Source organism: Scyliorhinus canicula, chromosome 6, assembly GCF_902713615.1.
Source record: "Scyliorhinus canicula chromosome 6, sScyCan1.1, whole genome shotgun sequence".
Taxonomy (NCBI): domain Eukaryota; kingdom Metazoa; phylum Chordata; class Chondrichthyes; order Carcharhiniformes; family Scyliorhinidae; genus Scyliorhinus; species Scyliorhinus canicula.
In genome coordinates, this window is record NC_052151.1 from 159,734,007 (window position 1) to 159,758,401 (window position 24,395).

At 45.0% G+C, this 24,395-nt stretch overlaps 1 protein-coding gene across 7 annotated transcripts in view; it reads right to left on the reverse strand.

Annotated features, from left to right (window-relative positions):
- Window positions 1-2,974: 2,974 nt before the first annotated feature.
- Window positions 2,975-24,395, reverse strand: part of sntg2 (syntrophin, gamma 2) — a 1,464,242-nt gene continuing 1,442,821 nt past the window's right edge. For all 7 annotated transcript variants that reach the window (XM_038800365.1, XM_038800367.1, XM_038800366.1 and 4 more), the window contains 3 exons: window positions 20,821-20,913; window positions 12,366-12,476; window positions 2,975-6,328 (listed from right to left, as the gene is read on the reverse strand). In XM_038800365.1, coding sequence (XP_038656293.1) covers window positions 6,197-6,328; window positions 12,366-12,476; window positions 20,821-20,913 — 336 coding nt within the window. In that variant the 3' untranslated portion in view covers window positions 2,975-6,196. The remainder of the gene's footprint in view (window positions 6,329-12,365; window positions 12,477-20,820; window positions 20,914-24,395) is intronic.

The window sequence follows — 24,395 nt, forward strand, 5'->3', positions numbered from 1 at the left end:
TGTAAGACTTCTTACTGTGCTCACCCCAGCATCTCCACATCATGGCTACCATCGACAAAAAGGACGTTAACCTGGTGTTGTAAGACTTCTTACTGTGCTCACCCCAGTCCAACGCCGGCATCTCCACATCATCCCTGTGGATTGTCTAACTTGCTGAATCACCAATTTTATAGCAGTTTCCTTTTCTGTACAAATGGAACAGTTCACTTCTTTAGACTTATTTTGATGGTTGTTATGGAATTTCCAAAGGAACTCCAGTGTTGCAGGTCTTCAGTTTCGTATTAAGGAACTTGAGTGAAGATATCCAAAATATTGCCCTGGATTTTGCTGTAATAATGTGAGGCTATTACTGCTCACCATCATAACAGGGTAAATCTGGTCACAACATCTGCTATCCACAATGTCACGTTAAGTGCAGAAATCTCTGAGTTATCATTATAGCTATCCTGCCTTTCCTTAGTGTGCAATGTTGTAGTCCTCACTGCTAGACTCGGCAAATAATGGTGTGAACATGGGATAATTGCCTATTGGTTTTGCACTAAAGATGGTTGGAAAAGTTACGTCTAGTGTATTCAGTAGAAAGTGCCTTTTTAATGGCATATCATGAAATTTAATTTTATAAACGTGGAGCCTCATACCGTCAGAAGAAAATTAATGTTACAGACTTCAGTTAAAAAAAAAGTTTTCAGGGCAGTGCGGTGGCTCAGTGGTTAGGACTGCTGCCTCATGGCGCCGAGGACCCGGGTTCGATCCCGGCCTCAGTTCACTGTCCGTGTGGAGTTTGAACATTCTCCCCGTATCTGCATGGGTTTCACCCCCACAACCCAAAGATGTGCAGGGTAGTGGATTGGTCACGCTAAATTGCCCCTTAATTGGAAAATTTGTGTTCCCTAATTTTTACTTCCTGGTTTGCAGATTGCCCATTTTACTGAGGATGCTTTAATCTAGTTCATTGAAACACCTTGTTATTATATATTATAGTCACAGAAATCCCAGACTCCTTTGGAGGGTGCCATATTGGATCAGATATCATATTGGTGGAAATATCTGCCTTTAAGCTCACCATGTAGGGTTGGTTAGCTCAGACGTCTCAAGCATGCCGCTTAATAACTCTGATGGTGCAAGTTCCATCACTGTCCAGCCTGAAGTTGTTCTTGGGGGGTCTGGCTTTTCTACTTGTATCATTGTGAGTTCATGGCTAAAAGATATATGGGGAGCCTGATTAGCAAACCTTGGACAACCGAAGATACCACATGAGAGTGAGATGCAAGCAAGAAGTCTTTGTCCTGGACACTAATGGTGAAAGTCATTTCTTTGTTGTTGTTCGGGAAATGGGGGCTAATTTTATTCATGAGTCTTAAAGGTCTGAGTCACCTCTGTCAAATGCAAGCATCTGCATCTGTCCTTGCATGTGTGAATAAGCAATTATTTCTTTCTGATAACACTGAAAACTGTTGATAACTGAAAACTGAATTCTGGGACTGCACTCTGAGTCATTACATGGACAGATCTATAAGTTTCAGTTTCCTCATAAGAAATTTCTATCCAATTTGGTTTGGTTGATTGAGTCTTGCCCAAATGCACATGTTCTTGAAATGTTGGAGCTCATGCACAGAATGATAAAATATCTGTGTGTGCATATAGGATTATTTTTAACATAACAGGTCCGATATGGATTTTACCGACAACGTGATATGACAAAAGTATTTATAATAGTTTGATTCATTCCGGTTAAAGGCAAATAGCTTGCAGGTGATTTTCAGGGTTTTGATGACCTCTGATCCAAATGAATACTAAGATCTAAATCCATGTCAGCAATGTAACAGCGAGTATCCCTATCTCCTTCTGAAGGCTCCAACTCACGTCATTGTCCTTTATAAATATAAATATTTAACTCAGCTTGGGTTCTCTAAATCTCAATTTAAATTCACAGAGCATCATATTTTCTTTTTGTCGCTTTATAAATGATCTATTATTAAAAGTTATCATATAGGTATTATTCAACTTCACTGCATCTCACTATTATACTGGTAAAATTACGTATTATGGGGTTTAGGATAATTTTGAAAATGCAAAGTTTCTTTGTACAATGTAATCATATGTTGAACTCTAAGCTCTTGTATTTGCTTGCCACCATTAATCAGTCAGGGTATTAGAGAGGACCATTGAATATATATTAAATACCAATTAGCTATTTAACTGTTGATCATAAAACTCATGGATTTAATCCTTATGGTCTGCAGTTTTCACTTTTAATACAATCAGTTATTTGAATGCTCTCAGAGCACCTGTTCTTTCTAGAAAACTTTTCAGAACAAAGAAACAGACTCTTAAAAATAAAGAGCAGATAGAAAGAACACCTGCTCAAAAGAGGGACCCTGAAGAGCTATAAAAACAATCAACGCATATCCCACCTTGAAATAGCCTGTGACAGTCAATCGATAGGCTTGTAAAAGGTAACTTACCATGAAATTCAATGTAAACAATTCAGTTCAAAGCTTATAGGCTTCTCAGCATGCCCAGAGGCTTGAAAAAATTAAAGGGAAATGAAATTGACTGTACAAAAAGCACTTCAAAGGTTTACAATGTATCAAGTGGAACATTTTCACCTTCATTTGACAGAACTTTGCACTTGACACGCTCGGAGTGGCATTAAATGATTCCTATACATCTGAGGGAAAACTTTCACCCTCAGCTGACAGATGTTTGAACTTGGCATGCTATGAGCGACATAAAAGGGTTCCAACACATCAGTGGGTAAAATTTAAACTAAACCTTGACATGCTGAAAGACAGTTTAATGATTTTCAAAGCTAAAGGTGGGGGGGGGGGGGTGCGGGGGGGGGGGGGGGGGGGAGAGGAAGAGGGAGGGGGAAGAGGGAGGAGGGAGGGGGGAGGGGGGGAAATCATATCACTTCCACTCCGGGAGCAACTCCCCACCTGAGCCCCTCCAGCCCAGGCCTTCCCAACACCCAAGTTCCCTGAAGAATCCCCCCTCGGCATCCTAGAGGTGTGTTCACCCCCTTCCCCCCTCCCTCAGAGTTCACGGCACCAGGTTGGCATTGTTAAGGAGCAGGGCCTGAAGGGAAAATTGGGGGGGGCTGAATCTGGAAACTGAGGGGGGCTGAAGGCGGGAACTGAGGGGGGGGGGGGGGGGCTAAAGGCAAAGACTAAGGGGGAAGGGCCTGAGGGGGGCATTTGGCGAGTTCATAACGGGATGTCTCTCACTTGGGTGGGGGGCTCTTGCCAGTGATGGGTGGGGGTCTTGCTAGCGATTCGTGGTGAACTGCAATATTATTCTGAGATTGGGGCACCCTTTAAAAATGGTAGCCTGAGGAGAAGGACCTGTCAGTGAGTTTAGGCCCAGCCCCTCTCAAGGTCAGTACAAACTCCCACCCTCTGAAAAAAATGTCTATTTAATTCAACCTGAGCAGTGCCCACTGGTGGAATTACTTGGAGTCAAAACAGGAGAATCGTGTCCAATAACCCAAGCATACTTCTATTGTAATCTAACTTTTCAAATGTTGAATATTATAAATAATGCTACTCCAGAACAATGCAGCATCTATTGCTTCGAGATCAAAATAGGCACTCCCGTTGGTAAATGATTTTTAGTTTAGTACAAATTTCCTTTAACCATGATGTGCCTACGTTATTTATTTATAAGAATATTTATTTTCCCTATTGTGATTCTATTTTGGGTACAATATAGCCTAGAAACTCTTGCAACCTAAATGTAATTTACTTTAGTAAATGTCAGCAAAAAGATATTGCCGAAGATTCTGAATTTTGGGAAGGATGGGAATGTTAATGGGGCAGAAGTTGGGATGGCACTTTGATTTACTACTATACTATTCTACGTTGTGCACTAAGTTTGTCAAATTCTATTTGGAGAGGTGGAGCATGCGAGCTTCTGCTCCTTTGTTAAGATGGGTTTATGGTAACCTAGCAATTGAATTTGAGTATTTGATCAATGTCAAATAAAGGACGACCATTTTACTCCAGTCTGCTTTAAGGTGAAGGATGCCAGACCTAGAAAGTGGAACACTTGCCTATTTAAGCCACTCATGTCAACATTAGTCTTTAACAGCACCTGTTAGCACATGAATGCATTTACTTTAAATCCATGTTTACCTCACTTGCAAATTCTTAATCAGTGGATGAAACCTAACCTTCAGAAATCTATTACTTCATCAGCATAAAGAACATAATTAGAATATTTCAATCAATTAATCCACGATGTTTGCAAACCAACAATGAGTTGGAGAAAAATAATTTCATGTCTTTTGGAGTGTTTGAGCTATAGTATCTTTTTAACAAGTTTGCTGAGGTCAGATCCCTGTAAAAGTGAAAGGTCAGAACAGTCAAGACGTTGATGTATATACTTTGTAATCATGCTTCCAAAAATGCAAATCCTGGCACTGGACAGAGCTCTCTCAATCTTTTACAAAGTTCTGAGCATTTTTATGACTTTTAGGATTTGGACCAAGGTTTATTTTTCATTTTAGTAATATGTAGAGGTTATCTGTATCTTCTGATTTTGAGTGTAATGGTTAATGTGTTTCTATTAGATTCATATTTATGCAGTTTTAATAAATTTTACATTTGTTCCAAAAAGGAGGAAAATAAAGCCCCAAGTTTCAGCGGAAATTGCCAATTCCCTTTTTTTTTGCATTGAGACCTGACATCCACGTGTTTCTTTGAGGCACAGCTACATAAGAAAGGAAAATGTATAATCGGATGTAGGGAAAAGCTTCTTTGTGCAAATATTAATCCACACTTGCAGCAATCTTCTTGTTAGAGCAACGAAGAAGAAAATTGTATTCAAGGGACAGTTAAATATGTCATGGGGGTAATTTGAATTTTTGTCGATTCTTGGTGGGTGTGCAAAATGGGCTGAATGTCACTAAACAGCTGGCTTGTAATGCAGAACAAGGCCAGAAGCGCGGGTTCAATTCCCTGTACCGGCCTCTCCGAACAGGTGCCGGAATGTGGCGACGATTGGCTTTTCACAGTAACTTCATTGAAGCCTGCTTGTGACAATAAGCTATTATTATTATTATTATTATTATTAATCTTGGGATCAGGCAGTTGAGTATGCTGTTGCTTGGCGCAACAAATCTCCTACCATACTAACCAGACTTTGATGATCATTGCAACACCTTAGCTAATATCCAAACCCTTTTTTTATTCCATTCTGTCTTTTACCAATCACATTCTGTTTTTAATTGGGGTCCTCCTATATCCTGTCATCCTGTTGATCAGAATGTCAACTTCACGTGGCTCTAGATTTTAGCTACTCAATGTTTCTATGGGGCTTCCAGCAGATGATTTTAACAAAGTCTATTGGACGTGAACTATGGCATGAACTTAACTAAAGTGAACATTTTTTGTTAGGTTGATTCACCGTTGTATTTGTTAGAAAATGGAGTACTGGTTCATAAACTCAAAATAAACTAAAATATCTACAATTGCTTGTATAACTATTTTTTCCACAACGAAAAATGTGATTGTTTGCTCAAATGAAAAGCTACCTGCTTAATGTTTTTAGTTAGTCATTCCAGTGCAAATATACTTTCTGAACCTAACTACAAATTTAAGATTTTAATCCAGTAACCTTAAATTCATCATATCCCAAAGTCAGTGAGAATGAAACACATGAGCATAATCATAAAGGAAAACAATAGCATCAAAAACACAGTTGTTAATGTGAAAAAAAAACAATTTCCAAGAAGCAAAAGCACACACTTGGCATTAGAATATTAGAATATGAACTATGAATTTCACAATGATATTCTGAAATTCAGATTTCCAATATTGCAAAATGGAGTTAGGGAGACTGCAGACTTTGAGAAGAAAAACAAAGCACAAACAGTGCCGCACACACCGAGAACAAGGTTCACTTCCATTATAAAGATATTTGCTTTGCAGATGTCGTCCAAAAAGAGGATTTAACCCATAATTGCACTCTATTGAAAAACACAATGGGGGTGATTGTGACTTCACATGTTGTATGTCTCTCCCAACTGTCATGTCATTTTATTTACAGCTGAACCAATATCATCCAATACACGTTCTCGCCAGTAATCAAAATCACCCCCGACTTGTTTGGGCTTCATTACCCATTGTGCGCCTCGTAGGTACAATGCGGTTATTTTAGATTAAAGAATACATTTTTTGTGGTTGCAATTCGATTCTCAACTGCTATACATGTACTTCCGTGCAACACTCTGGCTGTCTACGAATACTGGATCCACTGCTGCCACTTTAGCTGCTATGAATGAATGTATACAATGCAACACCGCCGTCAGATCGGGGAATTCCAACTCCTGCAATTAGACACAAACTGTTTGATTAGATAATAAGCATGGCTTATAATAAAATTAACATTTGGATAATGTCCAGTTCGTTAGGAAAAATCATCAATAATTTGGTTATTTCATGAATGAACGAACTATATTATGGTCCATAACTTCCGCAAAGTGGAAATCTCCATCGGATTAACACGTTCGATTGATTTATCCTCGTTGTAATTCCAAAGCTCCTGTCTCACCCAACATTCCTCACTCAGGTGACCTCCCCGCCCGACCCCCCACCACCCTCCTCCCTGCTGCATCGGCATGGAGTAACTGGGGCGCAGGGAGGTAAGATACTAGCTGTCATAAAGGGGATGTCTAAGGGGACAATTTAAAGGGAGCAGGTAAATTTCAAAGTAAGTGGTCCAGGCAATCAGAGGGAGACTGGGAGGGGGAGGGGGAGGGGAGGGAGACCAGTTAAGGGGGGTGGGGCTAGAGACCAGTTAAGGGGAGGGGGGTTAGAAAATACCAGAAAGTGAGGGGGGATAGATATCAGGAAGAGGGGGTCAGAACAGGCGGGAGAGAAGGGGTTGGGACAGAGGAGTGGGGGCTGGGACAGAGGAGATGCAACTGGGGTGTGGGGAGACTGGGAGGGAGGTGGGGAGACTGGGAGGGAGGTGGGGAGACTGGGAGGGAGGTGGGGAGACTGGGAGGGAGGTGGGGAGACTGGGAGGGAGGAGGGGAGACTGGGAGGGAGGTGGGGAGACTGGGAGGGAGGTGGGGAGACTGGGAGGGAGGAGGGGAGGTCCGGGAGACCAGGGGTTGTGCGGGAGACTGGGATGGGGAAAATGGGGAGGCGAGACTGGAATGGGGGAGTCGGATCAGGGGCAGGTTGGGGGTCAGACCAGAGGGGATGTCAGGTTGGGGCTGCTGTGGTGGGTCCCCTGGGTGGTTGTAAGTGTAGGAGGAGTCCCATGCAAGGCTGGTTTGGTTGTTTTTAAACAGTCATTCTGGAGTTGGAGTAATTTTTTTTCCTTCTGACTTTCTCATTAACTATTAGGGTAAAACTGGCAGAACCATCTGGAGTTAGCAATTTAAATTGCGACTTCAGATGGTTTGCAGCTCAGCGCCATTGTCCCGAGGAAGTTAGCAATTTGGGGCAATTTCTAGGTAAACACTTAATGAGAACTACTGAGAGGGATCCCAGTGCATCACTGGGGTACCCACTAATTGGGTCACTGGGGAACAAGAAAGTTATGGGTCATAGTGTTTTATCAATTCTCTAGGTGTGGTAAAACACTTCACAGCCACATAAATACTTTTTTTTGAAGGTTAACGGTGTTGATATATATATATATAGACAAATGCAACATCCAAATTGCACAGGCAGATTATATTGACAGCCAATGAGATGAATGACCAGTTAATTGCATTTAATGCCTGAGAGAGTTATTGGCGAATACAATTCCCTGCTCGTCATTGAATATGACCATCTTTTATATCTGCCTGAAAAGACAGACAAAACCTTGGTTTAATGTCTCATTAAAAGTTGGCACCTCAAATGATACGGCACCCTTTTCATGACTTCATAAGTGCCTTCAGTCGTGTGTTGAAGTGTTAGTCTGTATTGAGCTCAAGTCTTGTGATGCAGAACAAGGCCAGCAGCGCGGGTTCAATTCCTGTACCGGCCTCCCTGAATAGGCGCTGGAATGTGGTGACGAGGGACTTTACACAGTAACTTCATTGAAGCCTACTTGTGCCAATAAGCGAGATTCTTATTATTAGTGTAGGATTTCAAACTGCATCCTTCTCACTCAGAGGCATGAGTGCCACCCACTGAAGCCGACTGACACTCAAAAATCAAATAACCCAGTTTGAAGAGTTTTGTTTTTTAAACTTAGAGTACCCAATTCATTATTTCCAATTAAGGGCAATTTAGCCTGCCCAATCCACCTACCCTGCCCATCTTTGGGTTGTGGGGGTGAAACCCACGCAGACATGGGGAGAATGTGCAAACTCAACACGTACAGTGACCCAGGGCTGGGATCGAACCTGGGACCTTGGCGCCGTGAGGCAGCAATGCTAACCACTGCTGCCCAAGTTTGAAGAGTTACTCAATAGCTCTAACAATGCTAAAACTGTTACCAGAAGTAAACAGAAATCCGGGTTAGTTCGAGCTGCAAGAAGCTGTGCCCTCCCAGAGTCTCCTCGTGACAGTCCATTGCCAATGAGATCCCGGCTGTATCCCGGGCTCAATATCCAAGCATAGCTCTGTGGAAGAGGGAATCATAGGCGGGGCTTGAGCCTTGCAGTAATGATGCTGCACAGGGGCATCCACTATGCCCAGATCTGCACCCCCGAATCTTGGGGCCAGTCTCCTGGGCGCCATTGTTGCGAGCTGACTGGGTTTGACTGAGCAAGTGCTGCTTAAGTGCTGCTCGACCTTGTTGGCGGTGGCTGGCGAATCAGCTGGTGAGTCTTCAATTGCAACAAGAAGCCCATGGAGCCCCGATAAGTGGACCAATTAACGTTGAATAGCATTGCTGGCCTCGCCAGGCCGAGCGCCGGGAAGGTGGTAGCAGTTCCTGCTCACTACCACACTTAGAAATGTTTCCAGAGAATCGCACCCAGAAGATCTCAATGCTTGCACATATATTTCCAATGCATTAAAAAAAATATTTAATGGAAATCTCAGCCTCCAGATTAATGAATAGTTTAAAATAAATATGTGTCATATCTTGCTGGGAATGGAACTCGTACAGAGTGGCACGCTTCAACTCAAATATTTATTGCACTCTTTCTTGCTGGAAGTGTGAAACGATAGGTAAAGTGTTGAGGCCATTCATGCATCTCGGAACTTGATGGAACCAACAGTTTATCTCCTTAACATTTGAGCTTTAAAAATTAAGAAAGAAACAGGGATAATGGAGGAGGGTGAGAGTCGAGTCAAGTACAAAGACGGAGAAATAAAGACGAAAAGGAAAAGTCAGATTTTTAAAAAATAACAATTTTACATTAAAACTCAACAATGATGATTACATGCCAGAAAGAGATTGAGTACTCATTGGCCGGGATTCTCTGACCGCGCTAGGTCGGAGAATCCCCGGGGGAATTGAGAATCATGTCCCACCACCCTGACACCGGTTTACAGATTCCCCGGCACTGATTCTTAGGCGCCCACGGGATCGCCGCCACGCTGGTCGGGGACCGTTGAAAGTGCCCCCCCCCCCCCCCCCCCCCCCCCGGCGATTCTCTCGGGCCTCGATGGGCCAAGTGGCTGCCGAGTTCGGCCGAGTCCCGTCGGCGTGGGTTATTCAGCTCCGACACATTGGGACCTGGAAGGGCCGTCCTGGAGGGAGGGGCGGGGGGATCCGACCCCGGGGGGGCCTCCACAGTGGCATGGCCCGCGATAGGGGCCTACCAATTGGCGGGCGGGCTAGTTCCATGGGGACCTATATTTCTCCGGGCCGGACCTCTGTAGGGCTCCGCCATATTGCCCAGGCACCGGCGTGGAGACGGGAACCCACCCACATGCACCGAATCACGCCAGCCATAGCGCGCATGCGCAAACGCGTGCCGGCCATTCCGCGATGGCTGGAGCTCCGGGGACCACTCCGCCGCCGACCTAGCCCCCGAGGAAGGGGAGCATTCCTGATTATCGGGGACCATTGACGCCGGAGTAATGGCGCCGCTTTTCACGCCAGCGTCAGAACCTGCCCGCGGGATTGGAGAATCCCGGCCATGTTTTCCATTCTTGGCCAGAGAGATTGATTGGCATTGTATATACAAATCCAATACGCTCTACTAATAAAGGGAAAGGCTAAGGGTAAGATGCTGCTTAAATGAATCAAATGATGCAGCTGTCTAAATCAAAAAGGAATTTGTGGCCACTCTCAGCATGAGTAGCTTTTTTGTTCCTCAGTTCCAACTTTGCCGTCGGGAGGAAAGCGGGTTGGGAAGTAACAAATGTTGGCAGTAGGATCCAGAGCACGATTTTCTAGAGGTTAGTCATTTAATTGACCATGTACGGAAGTTCTGTCCAATTAAGGACAATGGATGGGCTCCGGCATCTAGAGGGCCAATAATAGGCTATCTAGCACTGACAGATCAACAGACCCATTGTCCGACGTGCACGTTACTGAAGAATGTAGGCTGGCTTGAGGGTACCTCCATTCAAGGTTGTCTTCCACCAAAGCAGTAAATATAAGGGCCAAAAAGGTGAGGGCCATTGAACATGATAGCAAAAGTCCCCACAGTAATAGGCATTGTTGCCAATATACGGAGTGGCATCTTCCAGATGGTTCTTTGGTTCCAGTGACTACACAGCCTGCCACTGAGAGGCTACCAACATTTGATTGTCTACTGGTGCAACAGCAGCCCTGTATGCGGACTGGAAAATATGCTTGGTGTCAGGAGAATGCACTTAAAGGGCTTAATTAGTTACTCCCGAAGACAGGTGGATAACCATTCTCATCATCACCTGACTCATGTATGCATGGAGGCAGGAATATACTTTCAAGCTGGCCTGCCAGGATTTTCCTCCCTTCGTTTGCACCCACCCCACTCCCTCCAGAACTCCTTCCAGACACCCTTCCAGATCCCTGATCCAGGGGCTATTAAAAATAGAACCCATATCTCCTAATTCCAAAATTTTCCGTGCAATTAATAATGGCATTCATCAACAGCACATCGAGATCTAGAACACGATCTAACCGAATGGGAACAGAATGTTATAACAAGCGCGATTCGCCGGATATTTCCCGGAGCCCGCTGCCGAGATATACCATGGTATCTACCGGGACTGGTTCCATTCAGGGCCCCAGTGGGAGACCTCGCTTAGTCTCATTATAAACACAGGACATCCCTGGGCCTGATCCCTGCCAAGGGAAGAAGCAGTCTTAGCACCGCTAGCATGGCCCTACCCCAGCCAGTGTACCTGGGCACTTGGCAGTGCCAGGCTGGCATCCATGTGGCATTGCCAGTGCCAGGGTGCCAGTGCCAGAGTGCCCATGTGGCACCAGCAGTGCCAGGATGACACCCTACCCAGAGGGTAAGCACCTGCGGGTCTCCACTTCCGTGTGGGACTCCCACAAGTGCAGTTACGTCACATCCCGGTTTGGAGAGACTGGCTACTGAACGGCGCTTGCCTGACATCCCAAATCCTCGAGTAGATCAGGGGAGCACATATTAGAGTGTAGCTAGGTGTCTCCCTCTAATTTGCATATTTGCAAAATAGTGATAAATGTCGGGGTTCAGATTGCGATGTCTCGCTAGATTGCGTTAGATCTCCCAAAGTGCGCCGAGCCGGGTAGACCCCGACAGAGGGATCTCCCGGCAGCGCCGCCTTTTGGGCACAATGTTGCCGGTAGATCGTGCCCCTAGTCCAATATTTTCTTTAGTCAATGCACTGTGTGGAAATATGTACAATTTTCAGGAATGTCTGGTATCATAGTACACATTTTTTTGGCTTTGTTTACGGGACGCTGACAAGGCCGGCATTTATTCCCCATCCCTAATTATCCTTGAGAAGACGGCAGTAAACAGTGTCTTGAACGGCTGCAGTTCATATGGTGCAGGTACACCCACAGTGCAGCTAGGAATGGAATTCTATTCCAGGATTGTGACCGAGTGACAGTGGAGGAATGTTGATATCAGTTGCAAGTCAGGATGCTGTGTGGCTTGTAGATGTTCCCTAGGCAGCAGAGGTCACAGTTCTGGTAAGTGCTGTCAAAGGAACCCTCAAGGTTTCCCTTGAACTGAGTGACATTTCAGAGTCACACACATTGCTGTGAGTCTGGAGTCCCAGGCCCGGTAAAGAGGGAAGATTTTCTTAGTGAGCCAGATACGTTTTTACACACTTGCTGAGCATTATCACGGTTACCATTACTCACACTCGCTTTATATTCCAGATTTACTCATTGAATTCAAATTCCACCAGCAGTTGTGACTATTTGAACCCATGTCCCTCGGGCCTCTGGATTACCAGTCCAGTCACATAACCTATATGTCATAATCCCTGCCCAGAATCAGATCACTGCAAAAGCAATAATAAATCATATTACGAAGGTACCTTCATTTCAATCTGTTTGGTATCTGCGTTCTGAAATAGCAGTTTTACACATGTTTTTCCATCATCAGAGGATCCTTTGAGTTGTGAGAACTTGAATCTCCAGATAACGTTCTGTAAAGTAACAAAGGGTGTGATCATTTATTTAATGGCACAGGAATGAGCAATGTAATATTGTACAGCCAGCTTTGATTTTAAATGGAATTCTGAATGATCTTCTCGTCCCGCCATTTGTGTTGCTCTGCTGGGGGTCCTGCCAGCCAATGGCGACCTGCCTCTGCCGCCAGAAAATCTGCCGTGGGGTGTGGAAAATCCCAGTTTAGATTCATAGGGCGGGATTCGCCAGCCACGTCCGCCCGGTACCGCAGTATCCCACCCGAGATCAATGGATTTCTCCATTGTCTGTGTCTCGTCCGTGGTGTTCCTGCGGTGGGCGGGGCAGAAGAATCCAGCCCGTAGTGTCATTCTTGCACGGAAGGAGGCCATTCAGTCCATCGACTTCATGTTGGCTCTGTAGAGAAATCTAGTCAGCTCCATTCCCCTGTGCTAACCCTACTGCCTTGAAAGATTCTTTCCCTCAATAACCTACCCAATTTCCTCTTGAACTTATTGGTCATATCTGCTTCCCTCAGAGACAGCAAGTTCTAGGCTACCACTTGCTCAGTATTGTACTACTTAGATAGATTTAGGAACTAGTTGTTATGATAATGTACATTCTGAGTGCCACATTATTTCTGCATTGAAGTGAGGTGCCAATTAATAAGGTGACCCACCAGTCACATGCAGTGCTCCAAGAAACATATTCAATGGACCCCGCTTGAGTCAAAAAAGGTGATTTAAAAAAAAATTCTAAGAACTAGAAGACATAGCACGATGATAGTCTGTGAGTAAGACTCAAATATCTTAAACAGATTTAATATTGAAATAGATAGAGAAAGATAACCCCAATTAGTGCAGAGAGAGAAGGGGGAAAACTGAGTGAATCAGGCAAAATCAAAAAGGCCTCCGCTACAGCACTGAATGCACATCTCCAGCCCACGATGGTGTCATGGAGAAATTTGACAAGTGCAGGCTGACATTCAATGGTTTTCTAAAAGACTGTACCAAAGAGGAATGGCGCATCATTTTGTGGGCATGAGAGAAAGGGTTAAATTTGCTTACTGGCTGGGACATGAGCAAGGATAATAGTAAAAAATCCAAACAACAAAAAAAAAAAAATCAGCACACATCTCCAGCCAAAGACAAGTCATCAGATTCTCCAATATGAATTTCGAAGTCTGAGCTGTGACCAAGGTGAACCTGTTGATAATTTCTTAATGAGATTGAAAAATGCAGCCAGAAACTGTAAATTCAAGGAAACAGATGAGAAGCTGCCAGAACAGGTCATTTGACGCTCCGCTCAACCTGAAGTACAAAAATATTTGATTGGCATTGGCAAATATTGCAGGCTGTAGACACTGCCAGAATATAGGAAGCCACGAGTAGACAGATGAAGAAGCTGACTCCCCAAATGGCTAGCTTTCAGTTAAGTCAAGAAAAAGGCTGCGGGTTAATGCTGTAAAACAGCAGCAGAGGAATGCACACCAAGCAGAAAGAAAGATGTGCAAGAGCTGTGGACACTCACATGAGTTCGCAGACAGAGTTTGGGAACAGCACATGGTAAAAGATGTGCAGAACAAAGAGAGAAGATGGTAAACAGTTATCAGAGAGAGAACAACAGGATGAATAAGATGGGAAAGAAATCAAAGCAACCATACCTTGGAAGATGATGACGAGCTTGAGAATGAAATAGAGAGATAAATCATACAATTGCATAAAATAACTGGATGTAAATAGAAATAAGATCAGTAGGATGGTCAGCAATAAGCCCACAATCGTAAATCTGAAGTTTCATTCCAGACCACAGGGTAACAACAATCTGCTCAATCTATAGGAAAGAATTGTTCTTGAAAATTTGAAAGGAAATAGTTACCCAAGGAAAGATTTTCTGAATGTCCTGAGCAATGTTATGCTAATGGCATATGGGGGGGGGGACCCAGAACCTTGATAGCTAGGAGCAATCTAAATTGGAGGGACACAAAGACAATATGTTAATTGTCTATATCACGGAAACAGATTATCTTGGTTTCCTGGGGTTGAAAGAGCTGCAATTGATCTCAAAAGCCATGAGAAGGGGCAGCACGGTGGTGCAGTGAGTTAGCACTGTTGCATCACCGCGCCGAGGTCCCAGGTTCGATCCCAGCTCTGGGTTACTGTCCGTGTGGAGTTTTTACATTCTCCCTGTGTTTGCGTGGGTTGCGCCCCCACAGCCCAAAGATGTGCAGGGTACAAGGGTTGGCCACGCTAAACTGCCCCTTAATTGGAAAAAATTAATTGGGTACTTCAAATTTATAAAGAAAAAACATGAGGTGAAGCAGGTGACACTGAGGGTTGAAGGTAATACACCCATTGAAAAGATGGATTTACACTCATTGGAAATGATGGCAGTACACCCATTGAAAAGATCTTTGGGCCTAGTCCAAAGATGTGCAGGTTAGGAGAATTGGCCATGATAAAACTGACCAGTAGGTTGGGTTACGGGGATTGGGTGGGGGAGTGGGCCTGGGTGGGGTGCTCTTTCAGAGGTTCAGTGCAGACTCGATGGGCCGAATGGCCTCCATCTGCACTGTAGGGATACTATTGTTCTATGATTATAAAATGAATCTCTGATCAGAAGAAAGGAATATCTGGTGCAAATGTATCCAGAGTGTTTTGATGACTGATTGGATACTTTGAAGATTTTGCCATCACTATTGATCGAGCAATTAAATAAATCAGTTATCATCCCTCACACAAAGTATCAATGGAACTAAAAGTGTAGCTTGAAAGAGAATTTCAAGAGATGGAAGAACAGAAAATGATCTTCAGAGTCACAGAGCCTGTAGCGTTAATTTAGTTCCATCAAGGTAAGAAAATGAAGAAATAAGAATTTGCCTGGATTCCAAAGATCTTGGGCTGGATTCTCCGCCCTGCCGCGCCACATTACTGTTTCACCCCACCGGTAGGATGCTCCGTTAAGCCGGCTGGTCAATGGGGTTTCCCTTTGTGGGGTAGCCCCATGCCATCGGGAAACCCCCCCGGGCTGCCGGCAAAATGGAGCATCTCGCCGGCGGAGAATCCAGCCCTTTAAATCAAGCTATGAAGAGGAATCTGAAGGAGAATCATACAGGCATGAAATGGTAACTCTTTTTCTCTTTACACAGATGCCACCAGACCTGTTGAGTCTTTCCAGCATTTTCTGTTTTCCTTTACTCTATTCCAACACTGGAAGAGATCACGCCAGTAATGACAAGGGCAAATGTTTTCAGTAAGTTTGTTGCCAGAAATAGTACTGGAACATGAAGTTTGGCACGGAATCTTCACTGTCAATATTCTATACACCTTTTGTTCTGCACAGGTTCCTTCATTTACCTTTTGGCCTATATGTCAGTTAGGATAAATCCTAGCAGAAAATAGACGACATGTAGAGGATATAAAGGAGCAGTCAGCTGATAGCTGATGGTATCCAGAGCTATTGATCATGACTACCATCTACATGAATCTATAAAACGGGAAAGCTGGGATAAAGCTAAATATGGACAAATGCTTTTTGAAGGTGACTGGATGTCAGATCTTCAGAACGTTGTACACCCATGACAAGCAACTCCTGAATATGTCAAAGAATAAAGAACAATACAACACAGGAACAGGCCCTTCGGCCCTCCAAGCCTGTATCGGTCATGGTACCAAACTTTGCCAAAACCCTCACACTTCCTTGTGCCGTATCCCTCTATACCCATCCTATCCATGTGTTTGTAAATATGCCTTTTGAACGACGTTAATGTATCTGCTTCCACAACCACCCCTGGCAATGCATTCCAGGCACTCATCACCCTCTGTGTAAAACACCTGCCTCGTACATCTCCTCTAAACTTTTCCCCACGGACCTTAAACCTTTGCCCCTTGGTGACTGACCCCTCCACCCTGGGAAAGAGTACCTGCCCATCCACTCTATCCATGCCCCTCATAATCTTGTAGACCTCTATCAGGTTACCCCTCAACCTCTGTCTTTCTACTGGAAACAGTCCGAGTCTGTTCAGCCTCTCCACAGAGGTAACACCCTGGTAAAACTCCTCTGCACCCTCTCCAAAGCCTCCACATCCTTCTGGTAGTGTGGTGAACAGAATTGTGCGCAATTGTGCTATCTCCGAGGTTAAGGCCTGCATTCTCCGTCCAGCGACACCCGAAGCGTGTTTCCTGATGGGACAGAGAATTGGGCATTGGAGGAAAATTGGGATTGGTGCCTGATTCTCCGACCACCCTGCTGGTGGCAGGATCAAAATTCACGACCAGACACCAGTGGGAAAATGTAAATGAATGCAAATGAGTCTTAATGACTCATTTGCTTCCATTTAGCGGGCGGGGCACTCTATTCTCTGGCCCTCCATGATTCTCTGGTTCCCTAGGCCGGGAATCACATGGGCTCAGATCACTTCTGGTATCTACCAGCATGGCCTTGATGTGGTGGACCTTGCCATGGACCAAAGGGGGTAAGGGGGTAACTCCTTATGGTAGATGCCCCAAGGTCTATCCAAACTCCCCCCCCCCCCCCCCCCACGATGCACTACCTGCTCACCCCTCTACCAGATCCTCCCTCCGCACCCCCACGGAGACCCTCTTAATAGGGAGATCACCCCAGGGATCCCCTTAATCGGGAGACCTCCGTATTAGGGCAACCCCTTCAAGGGACCTCCTAACTGAAGGAATCCCCAACAGAGAGGCTCCTTCACTGAAGGAATCCACAACAGAGACCGCTTAACTAAAGGGACCTCCCACAGGGACCCCTTAACTGAAGGGACCCCTCACAGAGATCCCCTGACTAATGTGACTTCCACAGAAATCTGCTGCCTAAAGGGACCTCAGCACAGGGGCCGCCTGACTAAAGAGAACCCCCCACAGACCCCCCTCACCCACAAACACCATCCCCACCCCCTCAGAAAAGAGACCCATGTCTGGAAGCTAGCGAGCAGTCCAGACTCGGACAGTGAAAAATATTACAATTGTAACACTCACCTTGAAGCTCCACCTGTCCATTATTCGAAGGAGAACAGCTGTGACCTATGATTGAATGCACTTACGCCTCTTTGTTGTGGGTTTCAGCACTTAAGAGTCACTCATCCATGAAGCAAGATGAATGAATCAAGGCTGCAGATGGTTCATGGAAGATGTCAATCACAGCCCACTACTAGAAAGTTATGAATGACTTGCACCTCATGGATCTGAGGTGTCTAGATGCAGGTCACAGATGTTCTCCTTCCAGGAATGGACACGTGGAGCTTCAAGGTAAGTGTTACAACTGTAATTTTTTTCACCGCCCCTGTCTGGACTGTTCTCTCGCTCCCAGCCAGGGGTGTCTCTTCTGGGCAGGGTGGTGTCTGTGGGGGGGGAGGGGGGGGGGGGGGTTCCTTTGGTCATGGGGTCTCCCTGGGGGGACCTGTGGTCAGGGGGTCTTTGTGGGGGGTCTTTCTAGTCAGGGGTCTTTGTGGGGGGGGGGGGGGGGAGTCCCTTCAGTCAGGGGTTCTCTGTGGGGGCCCTTTATTTAGAGGGTGTCCGTACAGGGTCACTGGGGGAGTTCTGCCTATTTCAGGGGTCCGGGGGGGGGGGGGGGGGTCCCTATTACAAATGTCCCTGGAAGGGTCTCCCATGTTAGCGAGTCCTGGCGGGTCTCCCTATTAGAGGAGTACCTGGGGGATCTCCCTTGTTAGGGAGTCCCTGGGAGGGTGTCTTCTTCATTAGGGAGCCAATATGGGGGGGGGGGGGGGGGGGGGGGTGTTCTCCCTATTACAGGGGTCCCTGGAGTGGTCTTGATCATTAGAGTCCTGGGAGGGTCTCTCTTGTTAGGGAGTCGGGTTGTGGGGGTAATTTGCATCGCAAGGGAAATGGAATTGCTTCCCGATTTGCGATCATAGTTCCGTACAATTCTCCACTGGTCGTGAGTTTGTGAGACTATGGGCAAAATCTACTGGCCACGTTGCACCAAAAAATAGTACCGCAACGTGGCCAGTGAATTATGGGAGACCCCGCTCCCAGGATCTAAATTGCTCACCACACTTGGCGAGGTCTGAAGTGTGAAGCCACTGAAGCATGAAGGGATATGAGTGGATCAAAGCTGTAGACGGTTTGCACAAGCTGTCAGTCACAGACCACTATTCAAAAGCTGTGATTGGCTTGCAAATCTGTGGGAACCCGAAGCAGGCATAGCTAACGGAAATAAAGTTTCCATTCTCTAACCTTTTCTTACATTGACACACCTCTATGAGAACTTCCATCAACCCCTTTTGCTCCAAAGAGACCAACCCGAGTTTCTCCAAGCTATCCTTGTATTTCTCCAAGCTATCCTTGTATTTCTCCAAGCTATCCTTGTATTTCTCCAAGCTATCCTTGTATTTCTCCAAGCTATCCTTGTATTTCTCCAAGCTATCCTTGTATTTCTCCAAGCTATCCTTGTATTTCTCCAAGCTATCCTTGTATTTCTCCAAGCTATCCTTGTATTTCTCCAAGCTATCCTTGTATTTCTCCAAGCTATCCTTGTATTTCTCCAAGCTATCCTTGTATTTCTCCAAGCTATCCTTGTATTTCTCCAAGCTATCCTTGTATTTCTCCAAGCTATCCTTCTCCAAGCTATCCTTGTATTTCTCCAAGCTATCCTTGTATTTCTCCAAGCTATCCTTGTATTTCTCCAAGCTATCCTTGTATTTCTCCAAGCTATCCTTGTATTTCTCCAAGCTATCCTTCTCCAAGCTATCCTTGTATTTCTCCAAGCTATCCTTGTATTTCTCCAAGCTATCCTTCTCCAAGCTATCCTTGTATTTCTCCAAGCTATCCTTGTATTTCTCCAAGCTATCCTTCTCCAAGCTATCCTTGTATTTCTCCAAGCTATCCTTGTATTTCTCCAAGCTATCCTTCTCCAAGCTATCCTTGTATTTCTCCAAGCTATCCTTGTATTTCTCCAAGCTATCCTTGTATTTCTCCAAGCTATCCTTCTCCAAGCTATCCTTGTATTTCTCCAAGCTATCCTTGTATTTCTCCAAGCTATCCTTGTATTTCTCCAAGCTAACTTTGTAAGTCGACTGTGTTATCCCTGAACCATCTGAAAAAATTCTTGTTGCACCCTCTCAAGTGCCTTCACACCTTTGCTAAAGCATGGTAACCAGAACACAATACCCTGGTTGAGAAGAACCAGAGCTTTATAAAGGTTCAGTATAACATCCCTGCTTTTGTGTTCAAGACTTGTATTCATGAAGCCCACGATTCCATATGCTTTGTTAACTGCTCTCAATGTATTGCCAAATTTCGAATGTTGGCATGGTTGAGGCTGGGTAAGGAAGCAATTTAAAAATTGTGTTCCAGGATGGCATCTCTGGATCCTATTCCCTCTGGGAGAGAATCCAATTTTCTGTCCTTAAGATATTTTTTTTCCAAATCTAAGCTGACACTGAGCCTCCTATTCTATGAGCCTCAATTTTATTAACCAACCTTTTAATGGGTATTTTTGGCAAAGACTTTCTTAAAATCCATACAGACAACATCCACTACATTTCCTTCATCCATCTTCTTTGTTAATTCATCAAAAAACATCAGTTAGGTGAGTCAGGTACAAGCTACATAAATCCATGCCTGCTCTCTCCCTCATTAGTTCAATCCTCTCCAAGTGTGTGTTAATTTTATCCCCTGAATATTATTGGTAAAACCTTAGGCTGACCAGCCTGTAGTTTCCAGGAATGTCTTCCCACCATTTCTTGAACAAGGTGTCACATTTACCACCTTTTGATCCTCTGGGATCTCTCCTGAATCTAGGGAAAACAGGAAGATTATGGCAAGTTCTTCCATTACCTCCATCCCCACTTCTCTTAGCAACCTGGGATACAAACCATCCGAGTCAGGTGTCTTACCCACTCTGAACATAACCAGCCTTCCAGTATGTCATGCCTATCATGCTGCGTTTGTTCAACACAATATTTAATTATGCAGTTCTTTAGCAGAGAAAAAAATCTTTCAGCAATTCTCACAATTATATCTGCTTTACATTTTTTGTTGCTATTGGTCATTTCTGATCTACCCGATAAACATCAATATTTAAGTTCTTTAAAAAACTACAGCAATAAAATCTACAATATTTTCAATTTGTAATCATGATATGAGTATCTATGATTATGAAGTGTAAAATGAGTACAATGTTAGGTAAAGTTTCCGAGTCAAGCAGCCTTGCTTAATGTGAGCATGGGCTGTAGACTATTCTATGATAGGATGAGGTGATTCAATGCCCACATACCCTCAAATAGAGTTAACTACAGAAGCTCTATCTCACAACAATTTACTCCTCGAATTATTTTGCTTCAACTTCAAAAATAGTCTCGCATCGCACTTGCTGTTTCCTCACCTTTGTGTTACTTTCGACACAGGTAAATCCAGCAGTGAAGTCTATTGTGAACGAAAGTGTTTGGCTTTGCCAGGTGCACCCATATGTCTTAGACTAGTAAAAGGAAAGACAGATATGTTATTAGAGGAACATCTATTTCAAGGTATATTTTAGAAAATTGACAAATCCTTTGTGTACCGCCAAGCCAAAAAGCAACAAAATAGGTATGTTATCACCATTAAAGCATCTCTGAAATTACAGGATACAAATTACTCAATGGTTCAGTTCCTTTTCCCAGCTACTGGATCTTTCACAATGAACTGTCTGCTATGGGTTAAGAATCATGTTTGAAAACATTTTTGACGCAATTGCCTCTATTATTGTGATTCCGCGCACTAAATCACATACTGCTGTTGAAACAGGGGAATTATAGCAGGGTGTAAAATCATGTCAATTATTCAGATGAGAACATATTGTCCCTCTGCTCACTGGCTGTGCTAACCTTCTTTGAAATTAGTGTCCGATCATTTTAATAAAGTGTCTGAAATGGACCAGTCTAGGTAATCAGAGACAAAATTCAAACTAACCTATTCATGTTCACCAGAATTCAGCATTCAGACTTGTCTCATCTGAATCAATGCTGGTACTCGATCTCTCAATTTGATTTTTTTTTAAAACAGTGTTTAAGTTTGTCTTCACCGCCTTTTTAACACTCGTCTGCGTTCGGCTACATAACTATACAGATCATACTTCAAAGTAATTCATTGTATGGCAAATGCGTTGTGACATTTCTTAGCTCATGAGAAGGCACGATTTCCAAATTTCTTCCTTCAGCAGTTCAACATGCAATCAGTGTAAGGTTCATTTAAAGGACTAAATAAGCAAAACATCAGAATCAGCGCATTTAAAACGATCTACCTTTGTGCTGTGTAGGTGCAGGCTTAACCTTGGATTGAAATGCAAATCTTACTTGCTGCAGAATATTCACTGAAGATTTTGGTTTAATTGATCAGTACAGTATTAACATTTGAACCCGTTAACATGATTGCATGAAGTTTGTTTCTCTGGTATTTTGATGATAGAATCATAGAATTTACAGTGCAGAAGGAGGCTCATCGTGTCTGCACCGGCCCTTACAAAGAGCACCCCACTGAAGCCCACATATTTACCTTATCCCGGTAACCCAGTAAACCCCACTTAACATTTTTTGGACACCAAGGGCAATCCACCTAACCCGCACATCTTTGGACTGTGGGAAGAAACCGGAGCACCTGGAGAAAGCCCACGCAGACACGGGGAGAACGTGCAAACTCCCAACAGACAGTGACCCAGCCGGGAATCGAACCTGGGACGTTGGAGCTGTGAAGCAACTGTACTAACCACTATGCTACTGTGCTGCCCCTTAGTGATGGTGGCAATAGATGAATTCAGTTCTTTTATTTTGATAACACACAAATGTAACTGTGTTAATATGTGCACTGCAGGGTGGCACAGTGGTTAGCACTGTCAGAGACCAGGGTGACTACGTGGAGTTTGTACATACTTCTCGTGTCTGCGTGGGTTTCCTGCAGGTTAGGTGGATTGGCCATGCTAAGTTGCCCCTCAGTGTCCAAAGATTGTAGGTTGGATTGTGGGGATAGTGCAAAGGAGTGGGACCAGGTGAAGTATGACACCTCTCTCCAGAGGTGATTCGGGCGCCATGCTGTGGTCCCTCATTGGTGGCAATAATGCGGTTTGCACCCCGCGCCAGCATGCAAAACTGGTATTTGCATGCATTTAAATGTATTTAGCGTGCTTGGCCCATGATGCTCTAGTCTTCCGTGATGCTTCGCCCCTTTCAGGTGGAAGTCAAAGAACAAAGAAAATTACAGCACAGGAACAGGCCCTTCGGCCCTCCTAGCCTGTGCCGGTTTACTTCCCTCTGTTGCCACCCGTTCATATACCTGTCTAGATGCCTCTTAAATGATGCTATCGTGCCCGCCTCTACCACCTCCACTGGTAAAGCGTTCCAGGCACCCACCACCCTCTGCATAAAAAACTTTCCACGCACATCTCCCTTAAACTTTCCCCCTCTCACCTTGAAATCGTGACCCCTTGTAACTGACACCCCCACTCTTGGAAAAAGCTTGTTGCTATCCACCCTGTCCATACCTCTCATAATTTTGTATGCCTCAATCAGGTCCCCCCTCAACCTCCGTCTTTCCAACGAAAACAATCCTAATCTACTCAACCTTTCTTCATAGCTAGCACCCTCCATACCAGGCAACATCCTGGTGAACCTCCTCTGCACCCTCTCCAAAGCATCCACATCCTTCTGGTAATGTGGCGACCTGAACTACACGCAGTCAGGCGAGTGTGATTTACTACAGGTATTGAAAATGGGATTGGGTGCCATGGTTGCTGAGCGGGAGAGAGAAGATTATCAAAGTTTTAAAGTCTGTTAAAAATTGTAGCGCCTGCGGGGGGTGGGGGTTTTCCAGTGCCTGGGGGAATAGCTGGGAGTGACTTGCTGACAGCTCCGTGGACTCAGGGTGTGCCACTTGTGATTGGGGTGGTGTGGCACAGGCTGGAATGAGAATGTGTGGGGACTGGAGTGCTTATCAGCAGCTCCAGCTTGTCAAGCTCTCCAGCACCAATTCTAGCCCCAGCAAATCTGACGCCGAAGGGAATGAGAGCTGCTCTAGATCCATGTGGGCAGAGCACTGGCCTATTTGCATGTCGTGAATTGCTCCAGAAATAGCGTCCCCAATGGGAACACGATCTGCAGGTAGTTCAGCCCCAGCGTCAATACTTTGGACACGATCTAACGGCCGCACCGCGCCAGGCCCAGGACATGTCGCAGCTGATAAATCTCAGCAGAGGCCTCTTGCGAGATTTACGTGGCTCTCTACGCCTTGCGAGATCTAATGGAATCTCGTAAGATATTGCGATCTGGATCCTGCCAAAAAGGGTGGGACTTAGATTTGCATATTAAAGTGTGCAGTAAGACTCACTTCAATATGCACTCGTCAGTGTTACCCATGGGGCTGGATTTTACTTCGTAGATCCCGAGCGAGCGCCGATTAGCACTGGCCTCCACAAATGTGTACCAGCACTTAGGGAGATCTCCCAGGCGATTCGGCACCCTACCACCCTGGTGCTGCCACCCCAGTGGCCCTGGCAGGGACACTGTCAGGCTGGCAGTGCCTAGGTGCCGGGCGGCATTTTCCCAGCATGGGAATCGAACCCGGAAGTGCCCTTATGAGTTAGGGTGCGGGGGGCGGGGTGGGGGTGGGGGGGTGGTTATTGAGGCGTTATGGTGGTCCGGAGGTCATGGTGAGGAGTCTAGAGATCAGTGCACCATTTTTAAATGAGACCCAAAACTCTTCCTGCACTGGGGAACGGAGCTCGTTAGTACGGGAAATGGGACTGAGTGAGGCCTTGCAGAGTATTCCTCACCGAGGCCCCAGAATGAACCAGAGTCCCATTTGATTGCAGGGATTTTCTCAAAGCTGCAAGACAAATGGATTAAAATATTCTCAATGGAATGGAGGATGGAGATACAAAAATATCTGCAACTCTCTGGCCTGCCTCTAAACACTTTTGGGCCCTCCCTT